Source organism: Colletotrichum spaethianum (assembly GCF_022836535.1).
Source record: "Colletotrichum spaethianum MAFF 239500 DNA, contig37, whole genome shotgun sequence".
Lineage (NCBI taxonomy): Eukaryota > Fungi > Ascomycota > Sordariomycetes > Glomerellales > Glomerellaceae > Colletotrichum > Colletotrichum spaethianum.
In genome coordinates this window covers 100,282-128,263 of record NW_026054807.1, presented here as the reverse complement: position 1 = coordinate 128,263, position 27,982 = coordinate 100,282, and the positions used below count along the sequence as shown (strand labels likewise).

At 58.1% G+C, this 27,982-nt stretch overlaps 12 protein-coding genes across 12 annotated transcripts; 8 read left to right on the top strand and 4 right to left on the bottom strand.

Moving 5' to 3' along the window:
- Window positions 1–66: 66 nt before the first annotated feature.
- ColSpa_10632 (zinc finger protein with KRAB and SCAN domains 3) lies at window positions 67–2,124 on the top strand (the record flags this gene model as incomplete). Its single annotated transcript, XM_049276844.1, is given in 4 exon segments — window positions 67–178; window positions 325–407; window positions 620–1,225; window positions 1,243–2,124. The coding sequence occupies 4 exon segments, from the start codon at window positions 67–69 to the stop codon at window positions 2,122–2,124; spliced, it is 1,683 nt and encodes a 560-aa protein (XP_049132801.1).
- Window positions 2,125–3,529: 1,405 nt separating this feature from the next.
- Window positions 3,530–4,117, bottom strand: ColSpa_10631 (acyl carrier protein, mitochondrial; the record flags this gene model as incomplete). The annotated part of the gene is made up of 3 exons (XM_049276843.1): window positions 3,530–3,576; window positions 3,635–3,764; window positions 3,875–4,117. The coding sequence occupies 3 exons, from the start codon at window positions 4,115–4,117 to the stop codon at window positions 3,530–3,532; spliced, it is 420 nt and encodes a 139-aa protein (XP_049132800.1).
- Window positions 4,118–4,828: 711 nt separating this feature from the next.
- On the top strand, window positions 4,829–5,763 carry ColSpa_10630 (NADH-ubiquinone oxidoreductase subunit, mitochondrial; the record flags this gene model as incomplete). The annotated part of the gene is made up of 2 exons (XM_049276842.1): window positions 4,829–5,140; window positions 5,395–5,763. 2 exons carry the CDS (start codon window positions 4,829–4,831, stop codon window positions 5,761–5,763), a joined length of 681 nt encoding a protein of 226 aa, XP_049132799.1.
- Window positions 5,764–6,361: 598 nt separating this feature from the next.
- On the bottom strand, window positions 6,362–8,310 carry ColSpa_10629 (uncharacterized protein; the record flags this gene model as incomplete). The annotated part of the gene is made up of 2 exons (XM_049276841.1): window positions 6,362–8,112; window positions 8,172–8,310. The coding sequence occupies 2 exons, from the start codon at window positions 8,308–8,310 to the stop codon at window positions 6,362–6,364; spliced, it is 1,890 nt and encodes a 629-aa protein (XP_049132798.1).
- Window positions 8,311–13,422: 5,112 nt separating this feature from the next.
- On the top strand, window positions 13,423–14,097 carry ColSpa_10628 (uncharacterized protein; the record flags this gene model as incomplete). The annotated part of the gene is made up of 1 exon (XM_049276840.1): window positions 13,423–14,097. The coding sequence occupies one exon, from the start codon at window positions 13,423–13,425 to the stop codon at window positions 14,095–14,097; it is 675 nt and encodes a 224-aa protein (XP_049132797.1).
- A 705-nt stretch (window positions 14,098–14,802) lies between these two features.
- Window positions 14,803–15,952, top strand: ColSpa_10627 (putative mitochondrial carrier; the record flags this gene model as incomplete). Its single annotated transcript, XM_049276839.1, has 4 exons — window positions 14,803–14,923; window positions 15,058–15,189; window positions 15,248–15,395; window positions 15,451–15,952. The coding sequence occupies 4 exons, from the start codon at window positions 14,803–14,805 to the stop codon at window positions 15,950–15,952; spliced, it is 903 nt and encodes a 300-aa protein (XP_049132796.1).
- Window positions 15,953–16,170: 218 nt separating this feature from the next.
- Window positions 16,171–16,653, bottom strand: ColSpa_10626 (uncharacterized protein; the record flags this gene model as incomplete). The annotated part of the gene is made up of 3 exons (XM_049276838.1): window positions 16,171–16,314; window positions 16,366–16,560; window positions 16,636–16,653. The coding sequence occupies 3 exons, from the start codon at window positions 16,651–16,653 to the stop codon at window positions 16,171–16,173; spliced, it is 357 nt and encodes a 118-aa protein (XP_049132795.1).
- A 1,180-nt stretch (window positions 16,654–17,833) lies between these two features.
- Window positions 17,834–19,002, top strand: ColSpa_10625 (metal homeostatis protein BSD2; the record flags this gene model as incomplete). Its single annotated transcript, XM_049276837.1, has 3 exons — window positions 17,834–17,854; window positions 17,922–18,365; window positions 18,427–19,002. The coding sequence occupies 3 exons, from the start codon at window positions 17,834–17,836 to the stop codon at window positions 19,000–19,002; spliced, it is 1,041 nt and encodes a 346-aa protein (XP_049132794.1).
- Window positions 19,003–19,871: 869 nt separating this feature from the next.
- On the top strand, window positions 19,872–20,707 carry ColSpa_10624 (protein-L-isoaspartate(D-aspartate) O-methyltransferase; the record flags this gene model as incomplete). The annotated part of the gene is made up of 3 exons (XM_049276836.1): window positions 19,872–19,973; window positions 20,037–20,515; window positions 20,569–20,707. The coding sequence occupies 3 exons, from the start codon at window positions 19,872–19,874 to the stop codon at window positions 20,705–20,707; spliced, it is 720 nt and encodes a 239-aa protein (XP_049132793.1).
- A 577-nt stretch (window positions 20,708–21,284) lies between these two features.
- ColSpa_10623 (vegetative incompatibility protein HET-E-1) lies at window positions 21,285–23,045 on the top strand (the record flags this gene model as incomplete). The annotated part of the gene is made up of 1 exon (XM_049276835.1): window positions 21,285–23,045. One exon carries the CDS (start codon window positions 21,285–21,287, stop codon window positions 23,043–23,045), a length of 1,761 nt encoding a protein of 586 aa, XP_049132792.1.
- A 355-nt stretch (window positions 23,046–23,400) lies between these two features.
- On the bottom strand, window positions 23,401–24,993 carry ColSpa_10622 (uncharacterized protein; the record flags this gene model as incomplete). The annotated part of the gene is made up of 2 exons (XM_049276834.1): window positions 23,401–24,375; window positions 24,430–24,993. The coding sequence occupies 2 exons, from the start codon at window positions 24,991–24,993 to the stop codon at window positions 23,401–23,403; spliced, it is 1,539 nt and encodes a 512-aa protein (XP_049132791.1).
- Window positions 24,994–26,940: 1,947 nt separating this feature from the next.
- On the top strand, window positions 26,941–27,693 carry ColSpa_10621 (uncharacterized protein; the record flags this gene model as incomplete). Its single annotated transcript, XM_049276833.1, has 1 exon — window positions 26,941–27,693. The coding sequence occupies one exon, from the start codon at window positions 26,941–26,943 to the stop codon at window positions 27,691–27,693; it is 753 nt and encodes a 250-aa protein (XP_049132790.1).
- Window positions 27,694–27,982: the final 289 nt, after the last annotated feature.

Below are 27,982 nucleotides of genomic sequence, written 5' to 3'. Positions count from 1 at the left end.
CTTCGTCTTCGTCCTCGTCCTTGTCTTTGTCTTGTTGTTGCCTCTCGCCTTCACGATGCTGGCCACATGTCCACGTCGCTCCGCTCCGTGCCGATGGCGAACCTGCGGCGCTTCATCCGCATTGTCGCCGACGGCCGTGTCGGCTCGTCTGTCGGCTGCAACACGTCGCACCGCACCCGTCCTTGAGCGACCTTCCTGCTCGGCCCTGTTGCGCTCTGCTCTGCTCTGCTCTCTTCTGTTCTTGTTACGCTTCCCAGTTCATCGCTGACCTGTGTCTTCGCGCAACAGACACCTCCCACGTTCCCTGTAAATTCTTCCGACAAGGCGCCTGTCAAGCCGGCAATGCTTGCCCCTTCAGCCACGATCTCGGTGCTGCCGCCGAGAACATTTGCAAGTACTTTGCCAAGGTTCGTTGCTCCGACCCTCCAATCCAAAGGGCGAAAAACATCGCGACACTTCCCTTCCCCCTGTCCAATTTGACCCCTCGTCCTTCCCTACTTTACCCCTCGGGCACACAGACCAAGCCGCCTCTGTGCCCGTGCCCGCATCTGGGCGACGCTCCGGTTGCTTTGAACGCCGGCTTCGATCCCGAGCGCTAACATGGTCTTGTTCGTTGCAGGGCAACTGCAAATTCGGTCCGAAATGTGCCAACATTCACGTTCTCCCAGACGGTCGGCGTATCAACTACGGCAAGAACGGCGTCACGATTGGCACCTCTCCGATAGCCCTGGGCGGTCGAATCAACCCGACATCTGCAACAAACTACCACCCGACGAGTGCCCTGACCTCCGGCCTCTACCGCGAAGGCGTCCCTCCCTTTACCTCGGCGTACCCGTACGGCGACGAGAGGCAGCACCAGTTGGGCGGCCAGCCGAGTCTCGAGACCGGCTTGCCGACCATTGACACCACCTACTCCCACCCCGGCTCCAACTACGGCTCGCCTCGCGACGACGACGCATCCAGGTTTGGCCTCGGCCTGTCTCCCGTCAACGCCAACGGCCTTTCCGTCCTCGATGCGCCCCTCCCCGCATCGTTCGACTCGCAGGGCATGTCCAACGCCGCCCGGTTTCCCGCCGCTCCGTGGCCGTCGTCTGTGCCCTCCAAGTTCGGTATCGAATCCCCCACGCCCTCGTTGAGCAACGCAAAAGACTCGCGAACTTCCGAGACTCTAAAGATGCTCCACACTTCTGCCTTTGGTGGCAGCGAGTACCTCGCGGCGGCCAACGTGACCGCCTCCAGCAGCCCCCCAGCCAGACCGAGGAGTATTTCGGCAAGCGCACCATGCATTCGAGCCGATACGCAAAGCCCAAGATGATGAGCTCGAGCATGCCCAAGACGACCGCCGTGGACCACGATTGGGAGGCCGACTTTGGCTTCTTGGAGGAGGATTGCGTGCCGCACAACCTGCAGGATCTCTTGACGCCAACCGAGAAGGCCCGCCGGGGATCCCTGCGCACCGTCGATGGTGAGCCGGGCAGCGAGAATGCGACCAAGTTCGGCAGCCCCATTGGCGGCGCAAGCCCGAGCAGGTGGGGCCCGCTGTTCCAGCGCCAGAAGGAGGAGGAACTGGGCGCCCTCAAACATGGACCCTCGGCCTTTGGGCACGTCGGAAGCCCCCTCCGGAACTCGATCCTTTCCAACGAAATGGGTCACGGTGGTGCCATGGCCCGGCCCATCGGCTCTCGTGCTGGCAGCGAGCCCATGTCGGCCCTCACCCAGCAACTCCAACGGACCCGTCTGGGCGATGACGGGAACGGCAGCCCGCACTTGCACCCCTTGACAGCCGCCGGTCGCGCTCCGACCAACGGTGGCGCCGGGCCCATTGGCAAGGAGCGGGACCGCATGATGGAGCGTCACGTCTCGAGCGGTTCCATTAGCTCCTCCGTCACCGGACGTTACACTACCCCGATCGACGAGGAGGACCCCGCCTTCGTGTTCAACATGGAGGAAGAGGAGGACCAGTCTTCGGCACGACTGCGCAAGCGCGGATCTGCCGGCTTCGGCATTGGAGGCGGATGGAGCTACGCCAACGCCCTCTCCAACAAGGGTGCCGCGTCTGGGTCCGGCCTGGCCAAGGAGCAGCGCGAGCCATCTGTCAGCGTCGAGACCGTGGGCGGGCGCTGATGTGTTGTGTCTTTGGGCGACTAGGCTCGGCAAAGAACCGGCGACTGAAAAGCATAGCGAAGGTGTCATGTCACGATTTCGGTGACGTCCATTTACTCTCTCTCTCTCTCTCCACTTTTACACCCTGACGATACTATACGACACATATCAGCCACGATTTTCACAGCATGCATGGGCAAAAAGCCAACGGAGAACGAAAACAAAAAATTCTGTCAACCGGTCTTACAAAATCAAACGGACATAACGAGGGATCGGGTCTACAAGGAGGTGGCTGCTTATACATTAGGGAAGGGAGTTTTTTTGTTGGAGTCTAGTCGAATTTACGCTGTTGCCTCGTTGGCTCTCGGAATCGAACATTGGAGGTCTAATACAATCGGCTTGCTCGGGCAGAGGAGATCTTGTACTCTGATGAGACAGGGGACACCGCTGCTTTCACTCGCTATCAAAATCTGGAGGAACGGCTTATGCTCTTGTTTTGTTTCCTTTTTTTCTTTCTGGTGGAAGCATGGCGTCTAGGCACCTAGGCCATGGCTTCGGGATTACATATAGGGTTTTTTTATTTTATTTGCTTTGACATACTTTGGACAAGGGGAGGCAACAAATGAGCGGGAAGAGACATCTAGCTTTGGTTGGCATCATAGTCACGAGTTGGCTGGCTGTGACTCGGCACCGCATTAGAGACGCTTGGAAGAGGAAAAGCAGATACCACCGTCTAATTATCGTTCTTTATACAGATAGCCGATTTTGTTGAGGTAACCCGGGTATAGTCACTTGGCGATTGCGTGATGTGTGAAATGTGACCCCAGGAGACACGACGCCGTCCAGGTTACCTAGCAATTGTACGGCACGAAATGTCCGCAAACTTCGACGGAGCCCGACTGCACAGTTTGTAGGACCCGAGGTTTTCCGAAGGTGATGACAGCATGAACGCTAGCTGGCCCACGACTGCTGCGCACTCGACACTGTCAAGACTCCTCACGCAACGGCTGATAAGGATCGATTTCACGCAAAGGGACCCCGTCAATGGGCGACAAAAACTCTCTATACACTAATACAATGGCAAGCATGGACGGATGCAGGAGTTGTCCGACTCCCGCACCGCGTCCCGTCGCCGTTTATGCGCGGGGGCCGCGCCGTGGGCTAGGTACCATACGAACAAACCGTCCACCCACAACGATAAGCCATCTTTGCCTCTCCTGTTTCTCTCATTGCCCCCGCAGAAAATCCCCCATGAAAGAGCTCCCTCGAGAGCACACAGACGCGGCACCCTCGCGTGGGTCCCCCCTCCTCGTGTTCTCTCAAAGCTGGCGAGTGGCGTGTTCGATGTCGGGGCGGGGGAGCAGGTTATTGTACAGACCGCCGGGGCGACGGGTTTAGCGGAGGGAGGTGGGTTTGGGAGGGTGATTTAGTGGGCATCGGGCTGGCTGACGATGTACTCGACCGCCTTGTCGACTGGGAAATGCAAGTTAGTTATGGAAGCCAAGGTTAGGCTAGACAGGGCAGAGCATACTCGAGTGGATGGTGTCGGCGTCCTTGTCGGGGATCTCGATGCTGAACTCCTCCTCAATGGCCATGACGACCTCGACGGTGTCCAAGCTGTCCAGGCCAAGGTCGTTGGCAAAGTGCGCGTTGGGCTTGATCTAGATTGGCCCGCCTCTGCATCAGCTTTCTATTGTCCAAGTGTTTGGTTTGTTCGCGACACCCAATTGGGTCGGCATCGTTCGCGGAGCGGAACGCGGGAGTGACGTACGTTGGCCGGGTCGTTGACCTTGTCGAAACCCTGGAGCAGGGCCATGATGCGGCCCTCGACCTCCTGCTGGTTCAGGCCGGTGGCGGCAGAGTACATGCGGACGGAGATGGCCTTGGGGGCGGCGCGGAAGGCAGAACGGGGCGCGACGAGAGATCTCCGGGCGAGGGGAGCGGACTGCTGGACGGCGGGACGGATGGCGCGCGTAGCGGCGGCCGCGGAACGAAGGACTGCTGTGCGGAACATTTTCTCGGCTGGTTTATATGTGCGGGACGAAGAGGCCTTTTCGGGGAGCTCGAGGGGCGGATTGGGTTCGAGATGGAGGAGATGGGTGTTTCGTTGGGGTTGAGTGACAGCTAAGCTGGGATTGATGGGAGCTTTCGGGGTGTGGAGGAGGTGTGCCGTGGTCGATGGTGATGATGATAAATTTCTCGTCACCCCCCGAGGTGTCCCTGGCTTAGCTCCGAGAAGCTGCACGTGCACGGTCATGTGACTTACTGCATACTCTCATCTCGACGCCTCAGCAAGCCAGGTACTGGAAAGAGAATCAAACTATTCAGAAACGATGGAAACCACCAATCCCAAAACTCACAATTTTTTTGAGCATCAATTGGCCAACGCCGCTGGTTGTCGCCGTCATCATCGAGTCGAAGGCGTCTCGCTCCCGACTCTCCCAAGTCCCGGAGCCACCACGTGACCGGTCCGCAGCCAATCAATTGCCGCCCTTTGTAATCCCGCACCAAAGCTCGCCTCTTCGATCCCCGATTGTCCATAACGTCAAGCTCTCTCCCAACGTGCACCGGGACACACCATCGACTCCCTCACCTTCGCCCGCCTCCGCCTCGCCGCCCGCCCCCCTCCGTCGATACACCCTCGATCCGAGCCCCGGAACGACCACCCCGCTCCCCAACTTGCCCGGTCAATTGGCGCCGTCGCATCCCATCCGATCGAGAAACAATGCCTTCCGCGGCGCAGCTCCCCGTCACGATGTTGGCCCTGGCGTCAACAAGGCCGGTCGCGAGAACTTCGATGCAGCAGCACGTCGGCAGGCTGATGGCTGCCAACGCCATGCGCACCTACGCCACGCCCGCCGGTCCCCCGCCTCCCAACTTCCGCATGAAGAGACACCAGACCTGGGACGAGGACCAGGAGTCGACGACGAACAAGCTGGGCCGCTACTTCCTTCTGTCCGAGATGGCAAGGGGAATGTACGTCCTGATGGAGCAGTTCTTCCGCCCGCCCTACACCATCTACTACCCCTTTGAAAAGGTGAGGAAAACATTTTCTTGGTGTTTGGGGACGAGATTCGGGGGTGCATGATGGGAATTTGGGAGGCCCGTACAGGGAGAACGGGGAAGAGCCGGAACATTGCCAAAATTTCGAAGAAGAAAAAAAAAAAAGGCCGACACGCAACAACCGACGAATTCAGCAACGCAAGCCGAACGACAGACGAAGCCATGACAAAATGCATGCAGGTCGAACAGGAACGGAAGAAGCAAGACGGCTAACACGAATTGACCCAGGGCCCCATCTCCCCCCGTTTCCGCGGCGAGCACGCCCTCCGCCGCTACCCGTCCGGCGAGGAGCGCTGCATTGCCTGCAAGCTCTGCGAGGCCATCTGCCCGGCCCAGGCCATTACCATCGAGGCCGAGGAGCGCGCCGACGGCTCCCGCCGCACCACCCGCTACGACATTGACATGACCAAGTGCATCTACTGCGGCTTCTGCCAGGAGTCGTGCCCCGTCGACGCCATTGTCGAGTCCCCCAACGCCGAGTACGCCACCGAGACCCGCGAGGAGTTGCTGTACAACAAGGAGAAGCTGCTGTCCAACGGTGACAAGTGGGAGCCCGAGCTGGCTGCCGTCATCCGTGCCGACGCCCCCTACAGATAAGGCCGGGCCTGGATATCATCTTTTCGAAGGGGTCAGCCAGCCGGGAAAGGAAGACCATTGAGGAACGAAAGTGTTTTGTTTTGCAGTTTAATGCTTAGGGGCGATGGATACATGGAGGCAGGCACGGGAGAGATGGTCGCAGAGCAAAGAGGCCGCAGCAGCAGCAGCAATGGTTCTGGCATGTTGTGTATGTGTACAGACACGTCGGGATCGGTTAGACTTGTGTAAATAGCTCGCGAAAAGCACCCTTTTCTTTGTCCATTGCCCGACGTCCCTTCAGTGACTGCTGTATCACGACCAAGGCGCTAGTAGTGATGTTTGAGTCTGGCTCGTCTTGGAGGTGTGTCACATGAAATCATATCGGGCCGGTTGTCAGGTTGAGAGATCATTGTTATTAGGCTATCTTGCAGCAAAGCTTCCTTAGCTCTTTACGCGGCTCCCCGCGGATCCGGCAGCCATCGAGGAGCATTTTCAACCAACCAACGCCATGCTTCAAATCATATCCCGCCGTACAAACAACGCCGTCGTCGTGCAAATCCCGCACCCGCTTTTTTCGTTGACTCGATCGCCATTCTCATCATCATGATACCATTACTCGCTAAAACGTCTTCTCCCAAGCTCCCCACCACACGCCCATGTTGGCAGCCACCACCAGGTCCAGCATCTTGAGGCCCTCGGGGTAGATGATGAGCTTGCCCAGCTTGGCGCGCTTCCCCCGGTTCCCGCCGCCGGCCCTCTCCTTGCCGAGCTTCAGATCGAACGGGCTGGGCGGGTCGTCGTCGTCGCTGAACTCGCCGCCGTCGCGGTTGTTGCCGACCTTGAGCAGCCTGCTAAAGTGGCCGCTCAGCTGCTCGCGCTTGCCCTCCTGGCGGAACAGCTCCGAGCTCGGCAGGTTGAAGCGCAGCTCGCTCACGGCGGCGGAGTAGGTCGACGAGGTCGTCGGGGCGAGCGGGTTGCTCAGCCCGCCGGCCGTGGGCAGCACGTGCCGGCACTTGACGCTGCGCCCGGCGTTGCCCGTGCGGAACTCGCAGCGGCCGTCCCACGGCGAGATGAAGACGTAGCCCCGCGGCCGCAGGCCGTGGCCCGGCTGCGTGATGATGGGGCCCGAGTCGCTGCCGTTGGACGACACGGAGCCCGTCGACTGCGCGCTCGGCTGGCGGGAGTGGCGGCCGCGCCGCCCCGGGGACGAGTCAAGGGCTGCGTGGCCGCCGTCGTCGTCGGCGGCGGCGAGGCTGCCGGAGCGGGACCGCGAGCTGAGCTTCTCGCGGATGTTGGAGGACCACGACTTTGCGTAGGCCATGACGACCTGGCGCGTGAAGCCTCCTTCGGGCGACTGCTGCTGCTGCAGCTGCTGCAACTGGTGGAGGGCGTCTTCCGAGTTGGCAAAGGGGGCCGAGGAGGTCGAGGTCCGGGGCATGTCGAGGCTCTGGCGCAGCGGCATGTGGCGGAACTTTGCGTAGCCGGAGGACTCGAGGCGGATGTTAATGGGCGGCTGGGGCGCGTTGGCGCGGCGGCGGTCGTGGGCGGACAGGCCGGCCGAGTCGAAGGAGAAGTACTCGTAGCCGTCGTCGCCGGCGTCCTCGAGCTGGTGCGACGAGACGCGGCCGACGTTCCACTGGTTGCCCGAGCTCGGGTCGCGGCGGATCAGCGAGAGCGTGTAAGGCACCGCCGCGGTGTTGTGGAAGCGGTTCGGCGAGGGGGACCGGGACTGCTGGCGGAACACGGAGGTGCCGGCCGGGGGGCGGGACCAGCGCCGCGAGCGCGCGGGGGACGTGGGCTCTTGGGGGATGCGGGAGGGCGAGCGGGAGGGCGAGGCGCGGTGGGGGCCCGGGGGCTGGGTGTAGGGCGTGTCGTAGTCCGGCGCAGGCGTTGTGATGGCTCGCGGGCCCACGGGTTTGCGGACCGGTGCTGCCGGCGGCGAGTTGGAGGTTGGTCGCGGGGGCAGCTCCGGGCGGTCTTCGGTCCAGCGGGGTTGGCGCGGGTCGGTGCCGGGTGCGTAGCCGGAGCCGTAGCCGTAGCCGCCGTTTCCTCCGGCGGCCGGGTGCGAGGAGCCCGGGGCCGGCGGCGGGTGAGAACGCGCCGGGTCGGCGGGCGGCGAGGGGACTTTTGCGCCGGTGGGCAAGGGTTTCCGGCGGATCTGGTTCGTGCTGCGGGCGCTGTCCTGGCTCGACCTGGGCGTGTCCGGGTTGCGCAGGTGTTGGGTTTGGGAGGCGGCGGCGTGGGCTGCGTTGGGGTTGTACGGGTGGCCGCCATCGCTTGGGAGTTCCAGATGGATGTAGTAAAACGAGTTTGCGACGTCCTCGCTGGTGACGTTCTTCAAGTGCGGTTTTGACGTTGTCAAGATCACGTCTGCGGGTGGCGTTAGTCGCGGGGAGTGAGATGGGGAGACGTGGACAGTGGGCGCTCACCTCGTGTGCCTGGTACGCGGGAGATGTAGAGCGTCAGCGGGTCTTGACGCTGCTCGGCCGGTTTGTGAGGGTATTGCGGCGGGTTGGCTGCGAGGTAGTTGAGCGAGGCCAGAGACCTAGCCTCGATCTGGGTAGACATTCTGAAGAATGCAATCTCGTTCCAAGAGTGCACCGAGAAAAGGGCGAGAGGGTTATTGTTTGTGTACAGCTGGCCGACGCAGGTTGGACGGAAGGAAGGCGCCTGTTAAGTGTGCGCGTGTGGTGCGAGGCGAGAAGGGTGGCTGAGCCAGGAGGTGATGTGAGGCGAGAGGTTCACAGCCCAGCTCCCACTATAAGGGTGCACAAGATACCCGTAGGATACCTCACGGAATGAGTAAGGTCTGGATGGGCAAGGTGCTCCCAGACCCCCAAGTGCCGTGCGGATCGGGGAAGCGGGCGACCAGGGAGCTGGCGCTGTCAAATGTCACAGCTGGAGCTGGTGTGGGTCGGAATATTGGAGTTTTTTTTAGTAGTATTTTTTTTTAAATGGAGGGTAGGGGAGAGGAGAGAGAAAGTTTCTTGGAACGTCGAAGCTCAGTGAGGGGAAAGTACACCTTTTGGGTGTAGTGCTTTGTTTTGCTCTGTTTGGCGTGTGTTGTCGGTGATGAGTGAGTGAGTGAGTTTTGTTTGTGAGGTAGCAGCACCGACGGTAGTTGGGAGGGCTATCGCTTTGGGAAAACGGCACGGCAGAGGAGACGGGAACGAGAGCGTCGCGTGGTTGGAAGGGATCTGAGTGAGAGGGTAGAGAGGGTGATCGACGTGCAGCTGCAGGACGACGACGGGTGGTTGGGGCGTGTTCGGATTAGAACACGATGGAGGCCGTGGCTGGAGGGGGCCGGCTGGAGCTGCGGGCGCGGGTGTGACGAATGGGAGATGATACTCTCGTGTGTCTGGTGGGTAACCGGCTGTTGACTTCCAGCCGTTCTTGGTTTTTCAATGGTCGCTGGAAAATCGAGACTCGAGTTGAAAGCTGAACAAAATGGTTTCGTTGGTTCGTTGTGTTGATGATGGGGGGAGCGCTCTTGAGGGGGCGAGGCGAGGAGCATGGGCCACTAATCCAGAGACTTCGGTCTGAGTTTGACTGAGTTTCGAGGACCAAAGAAGAAACAAGAAGGACAAGAAAAGTAAACCACCGCAAGATTCAAGGGGAAAACACCACCACGACAAGGAGCAGGTCCCCGGATCTGCAGTGGCAGTCAGTAGCCGCTGGAAAGGATGGTGCCTGGTCGTCGGTACCGTTAGGCTTAGAAGTGTCCGTACGCAGGAGACTCTGAGCTTGTTGGCCCTGTCTTATCCAATGGCGAAAACGAGTCGTCAGCTAGCTGAGGCTGTGCCTGGTTGCCGGTACAGATACACACAGGCTTGCTGGTTGCTGGCTGTCAGTTGCTGAGGTGGTGGTGCAAACGAGCCAGCGATGAGTCTGCCGCAGGTGTTCGCGGTGCGGTGTAGGAGTCCGTGAGGTTTCTACAATGGCTTTCTTTCGTGCCGAGCGTTCTTATTTGCTTTTCCACTCCGCACGCCGGCGTTGACGGGTTCGGGGACCGCGACGACACCTGAAATTTAACGAGCTGGCTTGGCCGGATCCGAAGCCCTGCGAGATGACGAGTGGGCAGCTAATGGCTTGTGATGGGCTTGGCATAGAACAGGCGAACGCAATTTCCATCGCGGACGGCACGAGACCCCATGGATGCTTTTTGTCTCTTCTTGGACCTTCCTAGCGACCGTGCTCTGGGTGTGCTCGTGTTGCGATATGCATGGAAGATCTTCACGGGAGGATTTGGGGGAGGAGGGGTTTGTGCTATGTTCCGCATGCTTTTTCTGCGTCAAAGTCTGGCCACGGAGCGGGCTCCTTGGCCCCTTGGCTCCTTGAGACGGACCAGACCACGGAAGACGAGACTGGACGGGCCGGCCAAGAAGCGCTGGTTGATGCAGGCAACCCGTGCAGGCAGCCCTGCCTGCATTGTTCCGCCATGCGTGATGCAGCTGGAGCGGGAACTGGAGCTCTGCACGACTGGCTCTGAGATTGTCTCGCTTCAGTGCGGGATGACGATGAAAGGTCTCGGGTTCCCTTTGCAGCGTCTCCTGAACGCTAGAGCCTCTCCGCCGACTTCATGTCACTGCAAACGCATAAGGCACCGTAACCGGCTCATATGTGTTGACATTATTGACGGGACACACTACCTATGGACCTGGACCGGTTAAACGGATCACTCTCAGATGGGTTACATTCCACATCCGTGCGGTCAGGGCCAGGAGATGCCGACAACGAGGGTGGGCTCGAGCTGTAGGGAATGCAAGGATGAGCCATCTTGGGAGGCACTTGGGAGGTTTTCTGCCCCGTAGACTTTGGCGAATAGGCGTATCCGCATGATGACCAACGTCACCTCAAAGACATCCACTGGTCGTTAGAGTTGGGTGGCCGAAGCAGTCTCATTTCACAGAGTCAGTTGCTGTAGGGCTCGAGCCGGGGAGGCCCCATTACTGGAATTTCCTACCTACTATGTACATACTACATTGTATTCTCCCTCCTATGCATGAGCTTACTGGGTGTTAAGCCAGGCATCTGAGTCAGATGTGGCCGTCAATGAACATAACGTACCCAGCTTGGCGAGAAACAAAAGGAAGGACGAGAACCGAGAAGACGTAATGCCACGACGCTCCGAGACCTCGAGACTCGGGGGGCAACGGCCATGCACCGGACTTTTGGTACCTGTCCGCGTCAACTTCCAAGGGTCCTGGACCGCTATGCCGTCGCCCGGACTTTTGGTAGTGCTATATAATAGTACACTACACCAAATACGTAGTACGACCGTCCAGAGGCGCCCGCGCTGGCCGCGAAACCCTGGAGACGGCATTTCCAGGGACCCCGACGTCGCGTACACTGGGTGAAGGGTGCCTGTGCCTGGCCTGGCAGCTAACTGCGAGCGTCTGACAAAAGTGTTGCTGAGCCACACTTGCGCCTCGCAGAAACCCTCCGTATCCCGCGTGCCCACCTCAACGCCGGCCTTGGAGTGTCCATCGCCCTCTGGTCGCCGTCGAGCGAGCCCTGTCCTTGCGGGCCAACTGGCAAGTGGACACCCGTCTCCCCCAAAGCTTGGGTGTCCCGGTGGTCTTGTGGACGTGGCTTGCTGCTCACCTGTCGACTCTTGTCCCGGGCTCCAAGACAATCTCCTTTTTTTCCCTTCTCCGCGCCAGCCGTCCGTTGCATTCATGCATCACCTGCGAGACGGGCGACGTCGACGATGATGTGTTCGGGGGTCGGAGTCGATGGTGATGTCACGTAGCTTCGCCTACCGCATATCGATGGAGAACAATGGCCTCTCTCCCCTCTGTGCTATTTTTCGGGGCACGCGTCACCGGGGATGTTGATCTGTGACGAATCTTATGATCTCACGCGGCGAACACCTCCACAAACATGGTCATTGAGCGCAATCCACATGGACGGATGCAGACGTTGAAGCACGGAGCACCGCCAGCATCCAAACGTAATTATGTTTTCCATCCTGTTGGTGTTCAGGACAAGAATGGTGCTTTGTGCGGGAAGTCTCCCGAGCTTTGTACTCGGATCGGACCTTGGCCATGGAGACGGCCAATGACATGCATCGCTCTTCCGCCGCCGAGATCCAACGGTCCTTGGGATGACGATCTCGGCCCAAGCAAGCACGGTGCCAAGTCCCGCCAGCCGCGCCAAGAGAGGCCGATCCCATCCCGGGGACCGGCTCAACCGCTCAGCCCGGAAACTTTACGGGCGGCAGGCCGCACGGCGCCAACGCCGGCCCCGAAAGCCTAATCTTGCTTGTGTCTCCGATTGTGCCGTTTCCACCGTCTGCCGACGCTCCCAACACAAAATGGACCTCCTCTCGTGTCTTGATATGTGGATAAACATCGGCCGGGTGTCTTTCCAGATTCGGCCTCGTTCTGCCCCTTTTGTTTGAAAGAAAGTGCGTCTTACGTGACTCCGCGACTATCCAGCAGACGCCGGCCTGTTTTTCAACTGCGACTCTTCCGATTTCGAAAAGGGTCTGGTTTCTAGAGTTTTCTTGTCTATGTACAGAAACAACCGAGCACACGATGGTTCGGTGTGCAAATGAATTCTAATAATGTGAACCATCCTTAATCACCGACCACGGAGACGAAGCGAGTAGCGGAGGGTGCCAAAGCAACATCCGTGACTTGGTCGGCTAGATTCCCGGGAGATGCCCTACTAAGCCGGGAGCCGCGCTGTCACCGGTGGGAGAATCTCAACGCCAGCGATGTAGCATCGTGACATCGTGTTTCGGACCATCTGCCGACTTGGCAACTGGACGATCCCCTAGGTGGGGACAAAGAGTAGCCCCTAGCATGCTATCCTCCGAGCCTTTCGACTTCGCATTCGCATTCATAAAGATGGTGAAAGCTGGCAAAGGAAGTGCTTCCCTGGGTACCCAAGTAGCCCGGTCAGGTCGAGTCCTTCCACGGTAGTACAATAATAGTCTCCCTCAAGGAAAACTTCACTGAGTTCATCATGAGACTTCATTTTCCGCCTATCGTGATAGCCTTGGAGCTTGCTCGGAATGATCTGACATACTAGGAGCTATATCAGTCTCACATATACCCCATACTCTAGACTCGTCCAGGGTGGGACAGGCCTAGACTCGGCCAGTGTTTCCAACAGACAGACTGCAACGCCGTTAGACCCCTCTTTCACGATGACGGACCACTCAGAAAGGCTCTCCCATCAGATCCAGCAATATTCCTCCGCAAGTGTAAGCCCTATATCCTCGCCGTCCGAAACGGTCCACCACTTGCCTCCCGTTCCCTACTTGGCATTCTTCGCCACGATCCTGGCCTCGAAGACAAGCACTATGGACTACTCCGCTACCTGGTTTCCAGGAACAAATGGAGAATATTCCAGTTCTTGCCCCATTCGGGGGGCCAGAACACGCGCCCCCTTTCGAACATCGCTACGCTGTAATAACCTCCTTTCATTTCGCGGTACTAATGCTACGCTGCGGGCCTTCACGGCTCTGCTATACTGAGAGGCATGTATAAAGGCGCTCATCCTTGACCAATAGTCCCCGTAACTCAATTCTTTCTCGGTACAACACGTTCGCTTCTCAACCACCCATTATTGTCCGATCTTTCCCTTCGTTCCAGATCCAGTCCTTCGCTTTAAACAACAGCAACCATGCAGTTCTCTACCCTTCTTTTGGCCGCCCTCCCGGCCACCACAATGGCCTTCCCCGGCCTCTTCCGCGTGGAGGAGCCCACCAATGGCGTCGCCAAGCGCGACTCTTGGGGCGGCGCCGTCTCCCTCGGGCCCACGACCTCCACCATCATTAACGCCGTCACCTACCTGACCCCCGGCGCCGCACCCCCGACCCAGGCCGGCGTCCTCTTCCTTTGGCCCGGCATGTCCAACGGCACTGGCAACCTCGTCCAAGCCACCCTCGAGTCCTGGCCCGACAACAGCTGGTGCGGAGCCACGAGCGGCCAGTGGTGCGTCCGCGCCTCCGTGTTTGGCTCGTTCGGGCAGATCGACAGCGAGACCTCCGCTCCCGTCAAGGGCGACCAGAAGCTCAAGATCGAGTACGCTCTGCAGTCGGACCAGGACACTTGGCGCCAGACCGTCACCGACGTCGCCAGCGGCAAGGTCATCAGCTCGCTTGACCACAAGGACGGCCCGTTCATGAGGGGATACGGCACCGGCACCGAGTGCAACAACGGCTGCACGGGCACCGTCGCTGAGCAGATCTACTCGGATACCACAATCACCCTGTCGAGCGCCGACGCCAATTTTGGCAAGACCATCGGTGTCAGCCAGGGCGCCACTTACACTGGTCTCAGCAGCAGCAGCGGCAACAAGGTCTGGAAGATTGCCACCATCAAGGTCCCTAAAATGCAGTGAATGTTGCGTTGGGTTTGAGCAAGAGTAAATTCTACTGTACATATTAGAAAGCCTTTGACAGGCTGTGGGACACGAACTAGACATTCGTTCTGTATAGGTTAATGTTCCATGTAATGCTCCGGTCTGGCATCAATTCCTACAAGTGGTTTAACTCAGCCTGTACCGCTGTCCGAACTGTTGCAACTACACCCGGTCATCAAGATAACAGGCTCTCATGTTACATAATTAGAAACATTTAAGTACTCTAATGTGAGATAAGAGAGAAGGAACATACTATGGAGAGATGCGATTTAAGTTCTCAGCGTCGAGGCTGAATCAATGCGGCCCAACAGTGCCTTTATGCATATCGTCTTGCTCCATTTGCGTCAGTTTATCAATTCGAATACTTGAGAGTCGACGCCTTATTCCTACTTCTTTCTAACAGTGATTCAAATCTCTGCTGTTGCCTTGCTAGTGTGGGCATGCTGAGTGATGGTCCGCGGTCAGCGCAGGTGAATGCTTGGTGTAACGATGAGTAGTTACGTCAGACGACCCCGGACGACGGGGTACGTACCGGCCTGACGAATTTCCAAGTCTCCACACCCCGCGATCTCGGACGCAGCGACGACCTGCACGTTAAGCTTCCTCTCCAAATTCCTCCAAAAAAAGTTCCACCGCAAACCAGACAACCCTCCGGCACGTTCCGCAGATCCTCCTCCGCCCACGATGTCGACCGCGACCAGTGCCACCGCGGCGACCAAGGATGAGTCGCAGCCCGTCAAGAAGGGCGGACCCACGGTCCTGCGATCCATTCTGGCTGGATCTACGGCCGGCGCTGTTGAGATTGGTGAGTCTCGATGACGAAACAGAGGACGCACAACAAGCAATGCTAACCGCCGCAACAGCCATCACCTACCCTGCCGAATGTAAGACCCTCCGCGACCGATAACCGCCGCAATTGACTCTGATAATCCCCGATAGTCGCCAAGACTCGGTCGCAGCTCAACCGGAACTTGACTGCTGGTCAGAAGCTGCCGTGGCCGCCCTTCGGAGCGCAGTGGTATGCAGGATGCACGACGTTGATTATCGGCAACTCGCTCAAGGCGGGTATCCGTACGTGGGCCCGACGACGACTCTGATGCGGTCTGACGGCGGCTGACTCAATTGGCAGGATTCGTGTCCTATGACCAATACAAAAAGCTCCTTTCCGACGCCAACGGCAACATTTCTGGCCCCATGACCGTCCTTGCCGGCTTTTGCGCTGGTGTGACGGAATCAACCCTCGCCGTGACGCCGTTTGAGAGCATCAAGACCACGCTGTGCGTAGCCGACTCTCAATGACCGTCCTGCTCCGCTGCTGACACTTCGTCTCAGGATCGACGACAAGAAGTCCGGTAAGCCCCGTATGCGCGGCTTCCTCAGCGCCGTTCCCATCATTGCCCGCGAGCGCGGCCTCCGCGGCTTCTTCCAGGGCTTCGTGCCGACGACGGCCCGCCAGGCGGCGAACAGCGCGGTCCGGTTCAGCGCGTACAACATGCTCAAGCAGATGGCCGAGTCGTACACGGCGCCGGGGGAGAAGTTGGGTGCTGTCGGCACGTTTGCCATGGGCAGCATCGCCGGCCTGATTACGGTCTACGCCACTCAGCCCCTTGACACGATCAAGACGCGCATGCAGAGCATCACGGCGCGGACGCAGTATGGCAACTCGTTCCGCTGTGCGGCCATGATCCTCAAGCAGGAGGGCGTGCTCACGCTGTGGAGCGGCGCGCTGCCGCGTTTGGCGCGCCTGGCGGTGAGCGGCGGTCTGGTGTTTACCATGTACGAGAAGAGCATGGACCTCATGAACAAGATGGACCCGGAGGGAAGATACATCTAAAACGGTTGCTTCAAAACACATTGGCGTTGAGGTTCTAGTTCGGTTTGGCATAGATACTACTATACAGGGTACAGATATTGTACATGATATCATACACAGGCCAGGCGGCTAAGCCCGCCCGTTCCATTCATATGGCCCATAATGCCATTCGCCAGCACCATTCGACGTCTCGATGGGCTTTTTTCTTTGATGTGTGTGCGTGGTATCTCTTTAATCGGTTATTGGAATCGAAACATGCCGGACAACTTCTTGGACACATTCTGCAGCCATCCTCTGGTCGGGGCCTCCTCGAGCTCCCTCAGCAAGTCCTGGAAGTAGGTCGGCTGGCTTGCGGGTTCAAGAATTTCGCCATTGAGGGGGAACTGCGTGTGGTCAGATGCTTGGGACGTCTTAAGAACGCGCCTGCTGCTTACCCTCTTCTTGAAGCGGTCGTCGGCCAGGGCGTACAGCGCATTCACCTGCTTGAGCTCCTTGGCCTCGTCGACGACATTGGGCGTCGTGTACCTCCTCTCGATGCCTCTCTGAATGATCTCGTTGAACTGGGTCTCGGGTCGGAGGTTGTCCTTTGGCCACAGGGCAAGGGCGGTGCGGAAGTGCCTGTACGCTTGCTGCGAAGGGGAGGGAGGAATGTTAGTGACGTGACGCAAAGGGTTGGCGAGGGCGAGTAGAGTGAGAGGACATACGCTCGTTGTACGCGCCATGTTGGCTGTGATCTAAAGAATTTGGAAATGGGTCTACCGAGTCCCGTCTGTCATGGTCTCGCCGCGGGGAAGGTGGCAGGCGTTGGAGGGTGGATGCGACAGAGGGCGAAGGCGCAGTAGCTCAGATTCCCATCGACGACGTCAAGGATTTTGCGTCGGATGGCAGACGTCGAAGAATTAATTTGTCGGAGCTAAGGGGATGCGCTGCGCCGGAGCTAGCCGTATTGGGCGAGAATTGCCAATGGAAGTCAATGACACGGGGTGGATTATTGACATGTCCATAGTTGGTCAGAAAGATCTCGGAACCTCAGTGGGGGCTACCCAAGGAGTAGCTGCCCACCTGCCCACACCTGTTCGGATACTGTACAACCAAGGCCACAGCTCATGCGCATGACTTTTGCCTGAGGCATTTTCACCACCCAATCTTCTTTCCAGGCAAGCACGGCACAAACCAAAGCGAAAGAGGCAGCCTGCGCATTACTAGCGTGGAGGAACTACCTAGGCCTCGTGCTTGCCTTCTCCCCCTCGATTCATTCCAGCACATTCGGCCCACGGGCTACCTAATCGTTGAGTACGTAAGCGTTCCCCCTTGCCCCCTTCCCCTTCCCCTTGGGTCATTCCCCCTGAGCGGTGATACAGTGACACTCGTCGCGCACTCCACCTCCACTGCCACAGGGGCCTCGAGCACCAAGTGCCTTATCTTATGTAATCCACCTCCCCTGACGGAATGCGCAGATTGGCAGTGAGGCGAAGCGAACAGCGAGCGCCCGGGTCGTGCGACAGTTGCTGAACACTGACTCTCCGTCTCCGTCTTTGTCTCCGCCTCTGTCTCTCATTCCCATCACCTTTAACCAACAAAAACGAACCCGGCCAACCTTACCTGATGGCGTAGTCCCTTTTCACTGCGACGATTACCTTATTTTTCTCCTTCTTCAGCAAAACAACACCTCCGTCGTTCCTTTTTTCTTGTCGCCCTCAACTGCTTGAATTTCCCTACGATTCCCGACGAACGGATCGCTCGTTCATTTCCTTCTTTGATATTTCCGAAATCCTTCGATTACCGACATCCTCGTCTTCCTCACCCCTAACAACGCAACGCTAGTCGCATCGTCCTCGGTGGCGAAAGGCAATTGCCCACGTCCTCGAGCTTCAAGACACAAACCACACAACGTCCGTCAATATGGCTGGACGCTACGAGAGGGTAAGTACTGTCAACCGGCTTTCGCTTTCAATCCCGACCGATCAATAACTGACCTGATTTTTCCAAGGTAAATGCCCAAGACGAAGATGACTTCAGTAGCCCCAACTCCGCACCGCCCAGGCACTCTCAACCCATACCAAATTCTCCTCCTCCCTCCTTCCACTCAAGAGCATCATCGCGCGACCGCGCTGCCCGCGGAGTTGATCCGACACTCGCCGATGCATTCGATACCGACGGTGACGATAGCGATGACGACGCCGACGACCGACAAAGACTAGTCCGTGCCGACTCCACCCATGCCTCCGCCGACGCATCACGCAACCCGTCCTCCGATGCGAGACCCTACGCCGACAGACAAGTCACCCAACTTCCCCCGACGACAGCATCGGCCGCCAGTGCACCCGCGACGCCGTTCCGCATCTACGGCAGCGGTATCCAGAATGAGGGTGTCTTCTCCAACTTGACGGCTAAGCCCGAGCGTGGCGGCGAGACGAAGGAGGAACAACCTCCGGTATGTCTGACCAACCGTAAATGGAATACTTCTTGTTTTCGTATATTAACTGTTCTTTCAGACGTACGAGCAAGCCGCGGCAGATGCGGCGCCGCCCTACTGGGAGACGACCATTCTGGCTCCCGGCCTCGGCGGTCCTGATGAAGTATATATCGACGGCATGCCGGTCGGATCCCTCTTCAGCTTTCTCTGGAACGGCATGATCTCCATGTCTTTCCAGGTCGTTGGTTTCATCCTCACCTACCTCCTCCACTCGACTCACGCCGCCAAGAACGGATCACGTGCCGGTCTCGGCATCACGTTAATACAGTATGGTTTCTACATGAAGGGCACGACGGAAGGCGACCACCCGCCCAAAATGAATGGCCAAGACGGATACGCGGCACCTCCGGACCCGAACTCGCACAACTTTGACCCCAACGCGGTGACGGGCGAGGGCGGCGGCGGCGTGACGGACATTACGGGACAAGAGTGGATTGCGTATATCTTAATGGTGGTCGGGTGGTTCATTCTCATCAGGTCTCTCAGCGACTACCTCAAGGCGCGGCGTCACGAGCAACTGGTTTTGCAGAGCCCCGACCGCGGGCTGCCCGTGCCCATCATCGCTGACGGCGAGTCTTCGGAGAGAGTGGTATAGCATCGGCGTTTCCTTGTGTCATGTAGATATTGGACGATGAGGCTACGACACTGGCATCGTACTTTTTCTTTGAGTTATGAATTTTTTGGGTGTTCAAGGGATAGGAACTGGGCGCAGGGTAATCTACACAAGGCACAAGAAGCATAGCAGCCTTCGTCTTCGGCATCATCAATACTGAGTTTTCTTTGGTACACCGCCTATCCTGCGCTACTGTTGCATGACTGCGTTCCCTCCGCTGCTCTGGACGGTGCCGTCCAAACGGCATTAACTCACTTTTATGACGGTGATTAATTCAAGGTTTGGGGGGGGGGGGGGGGGGGGTTTGATATGCAGTAGGAGCCCTTACGCAACTTATTTGGGCTTAATACTGCTCAGTATTTGCTGCGGGATGATCCGCTTGGCGGGGTGAAGAGTTTCAACGCTTATCAGCAAGGTTTGGGGAGGGGAAGCGGGAAAATGGGGGCGATAACGCCATTGATCCAGCGGACCTAGTCACATTGGCGCTGGGGGGAGGCCGCTGTAAGTGTGACGGACCACCACCGACCCCTCTGTCTCACTGGACATGGGGGGAAGCTCGGGAACATTGGAATGTTGTACCATCTCAACACAGGCCATGGAACCTTCGCCTCCTCTCTACTGCGTCTGCTACGATAGCTCAGACTCCTCAACGCTTCATTAGGAAAAAGGGAATCGGAGACAACTTTACCGTTTATCTTTTGGCATAGCAAAGCACCCATAGAGCTTCCCCGTCGTCCGCCACCACGATTCCCCGACGCCCATCGGCCAGGAGAGCTCTGCAGCTTCTCCCAAGCTTCATACCTCGGCTTACCGCTCGCTTCCTGCATCAGACGGCCGCCCTCGACTTCAAGATGGCCTGGCGAAGCTCCGGTGCTACGAACCAGGAGTTGGTGGAGAACATGTGGAAGCGTGGGCTTATCAAGGACCAAAGGGTCAAGGACGCATTCCTCAAGGTAATCCTCCGTCCCCTTCCTACGATTACAGAACCCCCGTCGTTGACACGTTCGTGATACCAGGTCGACCGCGCACACTATGCCCCCAGCGCACCCTACCAAGACTCCCCCCAATCCATAGGCTACAAGGCCACCATCTCGGCCCCCCACATGCACGCCACGGCCGCCGAATCCCTCCTACCGCACATTATCCCGTCCGACAAGAAGCCTGCACCGCGGGTGCTCGACATTGGCTCCGGGTCGGGGTACTTGACGCACCTCCTCGCCGAGCTCACAGGGGACAAGGGGCTTGTCGTGGGGTTGGAACACATCCAGGCGCTGCGGGAGCTGGGCGAGAAGAACATGGGCAAGAGCGCCGAGGGGAGGACGTTATTGGAAAGTGGGCGGGTGAGGTTCCGCGTCGGAGACGGGAGAAAGGGGTGGGTTGAGGCGCCGAGGGAGGGGGAAGAGGGCGCCGGGACCGGCTGGGACGCCATCCATGTCGGGGCCGCTGCGGTGGAGCTTCACCAGGAGCTGGTGGATCAACTCCGGGCACCGGGGAGGTGAGTCGTTTGTTTCCCTCCTGTCTCCGAGTTGGCGCTGACTGAAGCAACAGGATGTTCATCCCCGTCGAGGACGACAATGGCCACGGTCAGTATGTGTGGGCTATCGACAAGAAGGAAGACGGGTCTGTCGTCAAGGAGAGGCTGTTCGGGGTTCGATACGTGCCTCTGACTGATGCGCCCAAGACGTAAACCCAAACAGGCGATGATGTGTCCGATTTACGATTTGCAACGACCATGTACGATACCACCCATGCCGAACCCGGCATGATGGCCTCGCAAGACAGAGAGAAGACAGCGCTTCTATCTGCTGCTATAGCTGCGATTCCATGATGAGCTGGCTGGGTCACTTCAACAACTGACGAGTACTGATTGAACCGGAGTTTCGTTCTTAATACCCTCTTGTTAAGTTGGACTGTTGTATTGTAACCTAGAAACAGGCAATATCCTTATTCTTACGATCGTTTGATACATATGGATCCGTTCACACACTGAACTCATTACTGCTACTTTCAATACTGTCAACCCGATACTGCAAACTCATCGTACGCTAGGGGTCCATCTAAGCCTGCAGGTGACATTCAACATCTACCGGGGTCGTTTTTGATGGATCCAAACCCCTCCCAGGGTCTGTGGGGACCATGGGTTGTCAGACAGGCGCGAGCTGCATTAGCGGCCGCTCATTGTCAGCATCTTGCGCCTCGTTCTCACCGTTATCACTGTCTTCTGAGCCGCTGCCGAGATGAGGCTCCTGGAAACAACACAAGACATGCAGCCGCTCGGAGACTTTGTCAACTTTGAAGGAGACAATGCGCCCGAGTTTGCCATCCTCTCCCACACCTGGGGGAGAGACGAGGTCACCCTGCAGGATGTTCGTGATCCGCAGACGGACATAACATTGATGGCTGGGTACAGCAAGATCAAAGGAGCCTGCAGACTCGCTCAGAGCCATGGATACCAGTACATCTGGATCGACACCTGCTGCATCGATAAGACGAGTAGCGCGGAGCTGTCTGAGGCCATCAACTCCATGTTCGGCTGGTACGAGCAGGCAAGCGTCTGCTACGCTTTCCTCTCGGACCTAAGCTACCCTACAGATTCGGGTCCTGGGAGCAATACACCACTGGAAGCGGCGCTGCGAGAATGCCGATGGTTCACCCGGGGATGGACTCTCCAAGAGCTGATTGCCCCGGACAACGTAGACTTTTACGACAAAGACTGGCATCTCGTCGGCTCCAAGCTGGATGAAGCGTTTGCACCCACACTAACTAGAGTCACGGGGATCAACCTGGACGTATTGAACAAGACCATGTCTCTGGAATCGTCGAGCGTGGCGGAACGCATGCACTGGGCGTCGTCGAGAACCACCACCCGGAAGGAGGACATGGCCTACTGTTTGATGGGGATCTTTGGAGTCAACATGCCGTTGCTGTATGGCGAGGGGATGCGCGCCTTCACAAGGTTGCAAGAGGCGATCCTCCAGGAGACTGGGGACCATTCTGTTTTCGCGTGGCACAGCAACTACGACACCTCGACGCAGGAGGCATCCTTTGACCGGCACATCCTCAGTGGCCTCCTGGCTCCTTCGCCCCTCGAGTTTTCCCATTTCGAACACCTCCGCCCCCTGCCGGCTTTCGGGACGACGGGCCAGCAGCCGATCCAGCTCACGAACCAGGGGATCCGGATCTCCATGTACCTCGAGCCCGCCGACTGGCGTGGCAAAGACAGCACGCCCGACGACTTTTATGCCGTGCTCGACTGCGCCATCCAGGGGGAGAACGGGGACCGCTGCCCGCGGATCATGCTCCGACGGCTTGCGGGAAACCAGTACGCCAGAGTCCAGACGGGGAGCGTGTGCACGACGATCCCGGCGCCGGATTCCACCAAGCCCGGGCGGGGGAGCTACAAGACCATATTTGTGAAGAGGAACCCGACGCACGTCTTGCCCGACGTGTCGGTCCTCGGGGCCGGATGGAAAACTACCGGGATACGGGGCGGCACGGAGGCCTACCGGGTGATCGAATCGTACCCGCTCGGGTCGTGGGTGCCGAGCCTGGGGGTTTTGAGGTCCCGGGACCCATACTTTGAGCCGGTGCTGGCGGGGCTGAGGTTCGAGTCACCAACGAACCCGCGGATCCGGGTTGACGTCGTGGTCGGGTGGAGGAGGGTGGACGGGGAGTGGAAGCTGTGGTGTCACGGGTGCGAGACGCAAGAGGACCTGGGCGTGTACGTGCTCTGGCGCGACATGGAGTTTGCGGTGACGGGCGGGTTTGACCGGTTTGTTGAGACGGGGTTGACGGTGACGATCAAGGTCGGGGGCGAGAACGTGCAGGGGCGGAAGAGGGGCTGTGAGCATGAGGTTCCTATCGATGTGAGGCTGGTCGAGGTGGACAGGTTGGGGAGGAAAGGGGTGAGGATTGAGTGCTGTGCGCCATTGCAGCCGCATATTCCAGGGTACCAGGGAAGGGTGGTGTCTTCGCTGTTGGATGACGATAGCTCTAAGTCTACAGGTCTTGCGATACAGAAGTAGGTCGTTGTAGATGGATGAGACAGATGGGGAAATGTCAAAGTCTTTATTCGGTCGTGTTTCTGATAGTCACATGTATCCAGATGTTGGTGACGACATTGGTATTCTTTGTCTCCTCTGCAACATGACGGTGAGAACAAACCCATATAAATTTACAGCATCACAGACATAAACATTAATGAAACAGAAACCGTTTGTATGTGCCATGGAAACGAAGCAATCTTGAATGTGTATACCATAGAAGCCAACCGCATGCGAGGGCAGGTTACCAGACCATCTACTCCTCCGTCACGGTGCGGGAGAACCACAGCTCCCAACGCACACCCGAAGTACGCCCAGGTGGATCATACCGTCGTTATCAAATCTGGTTCAGCTCCTCCATTTTTGCGGTGTCTGCTTGCCGCGAATCCATGACCCCGTTGAGGTGCGTGTACGCCAACACGACCTTGCCGATCTGCGGCATGTGTTTGATGCTCAGGAACGCCTGGCCGTGGTCCATACCGTCGAGGTACATGAGCTCCAGCTCGCCCCGGCCCGTCCACCGCTCGGGCGTCGTCGCCCACTCGAGCTTGTCGTGCCGGGTGTAGTTGAGGTCGCCAAAGTAGACGTAGCTCGCCACGGCGTCCGGGTCCGTGACGCAGTCCTCTCCACCCAGGACCACCGTCGTGCGCTTGCCTTGCAGCTGCGGCGTCCAGAGAATGAAGTCCTGCCAGCGGAACCGGCGGGCCAACGTGTGGGCGACCATGGGATCCGTGGCGACGAACCAAATCTCCCACTCGTTGCCCCACCTTGGCTTCCGCCGGGTGAAGTTGTAGGCCACCGAGGGGAGGTGGAGGAGCAGCGAGACCGGGTCGATGAGCACGACCGAGTTGATCCTGGCCGCGATCTCGGGCCTCTGCAGCAGGGGCGACGCGAGGAGGGTGCCGAAGGAGTTACCGACAAAGACAAAGTCGGTGTAGTCCTGCTGCTTGATGATGTCGTGCATGCCGTCGATGAGCTCCTTGGTGGGTTGCAGAGGCGGGCAGATGCGTGAGGAGACTGGGAGGATCTCGATGGCGAGGACGCCGACGTCCTTGGGGATGCTCCAGAGCCAGAGGAGGTAGGGGAGCACGCCGACGCCGACGCCGTGCATGAAGAGGATGGGGCGCTGGGTGGTGGACGTGTGCGGGCGGCAGAAGTAGCTGAGCTTCGGGTCGGCGGACTCGTGGGGCGAGAGCAGCGTCATGGGCCGCCAGGGGAAGACGGAGAAGAAGGTGTTGCGGGGTTGGCGGTAGAACTTGAAGCCTCTGACGAGGAGGACGAGGGTCGCGACAAAGTCGAGCCAGCCCGTGATCTGCGGGGGAGGTGTTAGCCGTGAATGTTGCAAGGTTTCTGGGGCTGGGCCTACAATGTAGAATAACAGACTCCGATGGGTAATATCGATGGGGTCGAAGCTGAGGCGCATCGGGGTGGAATCGCCATAGCCACCCTTGATGGTGACGCCGGCGCGCTCCTCGGCATCCGTGATGTACTCCTCGAGCTCCTCATCATGCTCCCCCGGGTGGCCCTGCTTGTCGAACAGCGCCCACATCAACCAGTCCTTCATATTCTCTCTGCGAATGTCGCCAAGCTGGGCGTTGCAGTGCCACCTGCGGATGTACTGTTCAACGTCCGGCGCATGGTCCAGGCCTTGGTAGAAGAACCGGCGACGCTCCTCCAGCGACAGTGGTGTCGGCTGGAAACCCTGCTTCTGCAGACGGCGGCGGTACGGGACGAACCAGACGAAGTAGAAGAGGATTTCGATGGCCCCGACCACCTCAATGATGATGGACACTGGATGGGCGATGCCAGGCACGCCGACGAGGGCGAAGATGAACCAAAAGTATAGGAAACACAGGAGGCCAAGGTACTGGAAGAACACCACCATGGACCTCACGAGGATGAGCTCCGGGACTGACTTTCCCACGAGCATGTTGTTGGGCGTGACGGGTCGACAAACCGCTAGTGGTTATTTTGGGCACAAAAAGGGCGCGAACTGCCAAACGTCTCTTGGCATTGACGACGTCTGTCAAAATAAGAGTAGCAAGTGCAGCGGCCTACCGCGACCTTAATAGTGGCGGGCGGTGCTGAGTGATCATCTCGAGGCCCGCGTAAGAGATCTACGAAACGGCATGGATCCGGCATGCATTGAATAACCCGGCTGAGGGGCTTCCTGTTTCTCCCCGCCTGTGGCTTTGGGAATCCAGGTGCTAAACTCGCAGCTAGAGCTTTCACTTGCATTCCTTGTGTGCCCAGGCATTGCCCTGACTGCCATATGCTGCGAGGAAACTGCGTGTGTACCTACTATGTAGGTTGTGAAGGGAAGCATTCAGACGAAACTCAAACGATCCTTGTCCGACGCAGCTGGTCGACCAATCCGCGACGGAGCCCTTTGCGTTATGGTTCCAGCGCCAGCGCCATCACCGATACCCGATGCCAGAACGAAACGTCACAGTCTGTGCTGAAGATTAGGCTTGAGAAAGAGAAGCGCGAGTCGCATGCAGGGACCTGCTTGTGTTGTGGAGGCCAGCGAGGTCATTGGGGAGCAGGGAGTGATCCATGGGCTCGAAGCCAATTGCCCGATGCAGATGTCTATGCTGCATTCGCGTGAGGGATTGGTGGGGGCGGTTGGTGATCTGATTTGAAGAGTCAGTGAGGGTGTTCGGAGGTGGCAAGCCAACCAACCCGTCATGTGCCATCTCGAGTCGCATGGACAGTCGCGAAGACGAGAAAGGGTTTCGTCCCGTGTAGATGGATGGGCTCGTAAATGGACAGACGTCTATCTGTCCATATACGAGCTGGTGGGACCGATCAGACAGTGGTTGGCGAGTCGATGAAGGACGTTGAGCCGCGTCAGGTGGAAAGTCAACGCCCCGGCAGTTCGAATACGATGGTCCGGGGCCAGAATTCCGATCCCGCGAGGAGGTTGAACAAACTCGGCAGAGTCGGCAGATCCGTCGGGCCTCCTCTCGTGAGGCGCAGGGTTTCGGCCATTGGATGGAGACGGAAAGAGTTGGAGACTTTGCATGCCTTTACACGCGATTACTTTGGATCGTTGACTAGGTGCATGGTGCATGAGAGAAAACCATGGCGGAGGTACGTACTCGACGATGTCCCAAACAATCGGCCTCCCGAGTCCGCCCTTAGTCTTGCTTTGGTCTAGCGGCAAGCCACTCACGTGTATCACGATCCCATTTCCCTACTGAGACTCCACAGCGGATCCAGTATCCGCGATAAGGTAATTGTGGCTTGACCCACCTTGGGCATCTTACGTCTCCGACTGGACGCCACCCATTTGGAGCGGAGGAACTCTCCAACCGTAATGCAGCCCTGCCGACACCTTTTGGCCGCGTCTTCTCTTCCAAACTTGCCCAGTTACCCACATCAACATCAAATGGTGGCGTCAGGTGCCCGCCTGCCGCCGTCCTTCAACGCTGCTGGCTGCGCGTAAGTAAGCCTGACACGGTGATTCGGGACAACTACGCGTGCTCAGGACCCATCGTGGCTTGCAATGATGCTTCGCATTGTGGCCTCTGGAAGCTCCTCTCAACCACTTTCGGGTAGGATAAAAGGGCTTGGGATTTCTCGCTCTCCAAGAAGAAATGGAGGGCTCTCATCTCCATCACTCTCAACCAGTCTCTAAGTCGCTGCATTCTCAACCTAGACAAACTGAACACCCTGCCTCATTGCATCTCGCTTGCCCGATCACGCAACATCTTCATCTCTCATCGGACCGACGCTCCTCTGTGAATCACCCCAATTGATTCCCCCACCAGCTCCGATCTCACTGCTCCGCCAGCTTGCACTCGGATCCCCGTCTCGCATCCGTACTCGGATCCATCCCGTACCCACCCCGTCCCATCACAGACCATCTGACGGCATGTCGTCCGCATACGCCAAGACTATCCTTTTCCTTGGGGCCACCGGTGGCTGCGGCCTGTCAGCTCTGCGCCGGTCCCTGGATGCCGGCTTCACATGCATTGCCCTGTGCCGCACCCCTTCCAAGCTGACCTCCGTCCTGCCGTCTGAAAAATACCCCAACCTACGTGTTGAGCAGGGCAACGCCCACGACGCCAGCGTCGTTGGTCGCCATCTTGTTTCGCCTCTCGACGCAACGCGCTTCGTCGATGTCGTCGTCTCCTCCATCGGCGCGTGGTTCGACATGCGCAAGATGAACCTTGAGGACGTTCACGTATGCGAAAAGGGCATGGCCGTCTTGCTCGACGCCATCAGGAAGTTGCGCGCAGAGAAGGGCGTCTCTGGAAACCCGCGCATTATTGGACTCAGCAGCACTGGCATCTCCAAGTTTGGGAGGGACACGCCCCTCGTCATTGCGCCGCTCTACAAGGGCCTGCTGCACACCCCGCACGAGGACAAGCGCGCCATGGAGGAGCTGCTTTTTGCGAGCAACGAGGCTTGGACCGTCGTTCGAGCTAGCTTCCTCACCAACGGTAAAGAGCAGCCGTCAGGTGCCGTCCGGGTCGGTGTCGAGGATCCCGTCAGGGGTGTGGAAGAGCTTGCTATTGGGTACACTATTGCACGCGAGGACGTTGGCAAGTGGATGTTTGAGAACATCTTGCAGAAGGACGGCACAGATAAATATGTTCGCAAAGTTGCAACTGTCACTTACTGAGCGATGTTTTCCCCCATAGCTTTTATTTGTTGTTTTATAGGCTTCTCCTCTTAATACCCTGCCTTGTATTATCTCCTTTGTCAATGATAGAGTAGCGACCTTCGGTCATGGTCACAATATACGATCCGTTTGAAGCAACACCTGCGCAAGCCTCTCTATTCCAGTTCACTTATCTTCAGTCCACTTATTTTCGTTCCCTCTGACTGCAGTTTCCGTCTACAAATGACGGATTTGATATAAACCATTAGTTTAGAGGTGGCATATGCCATCGTGCGTCCGAGGAAGTGAA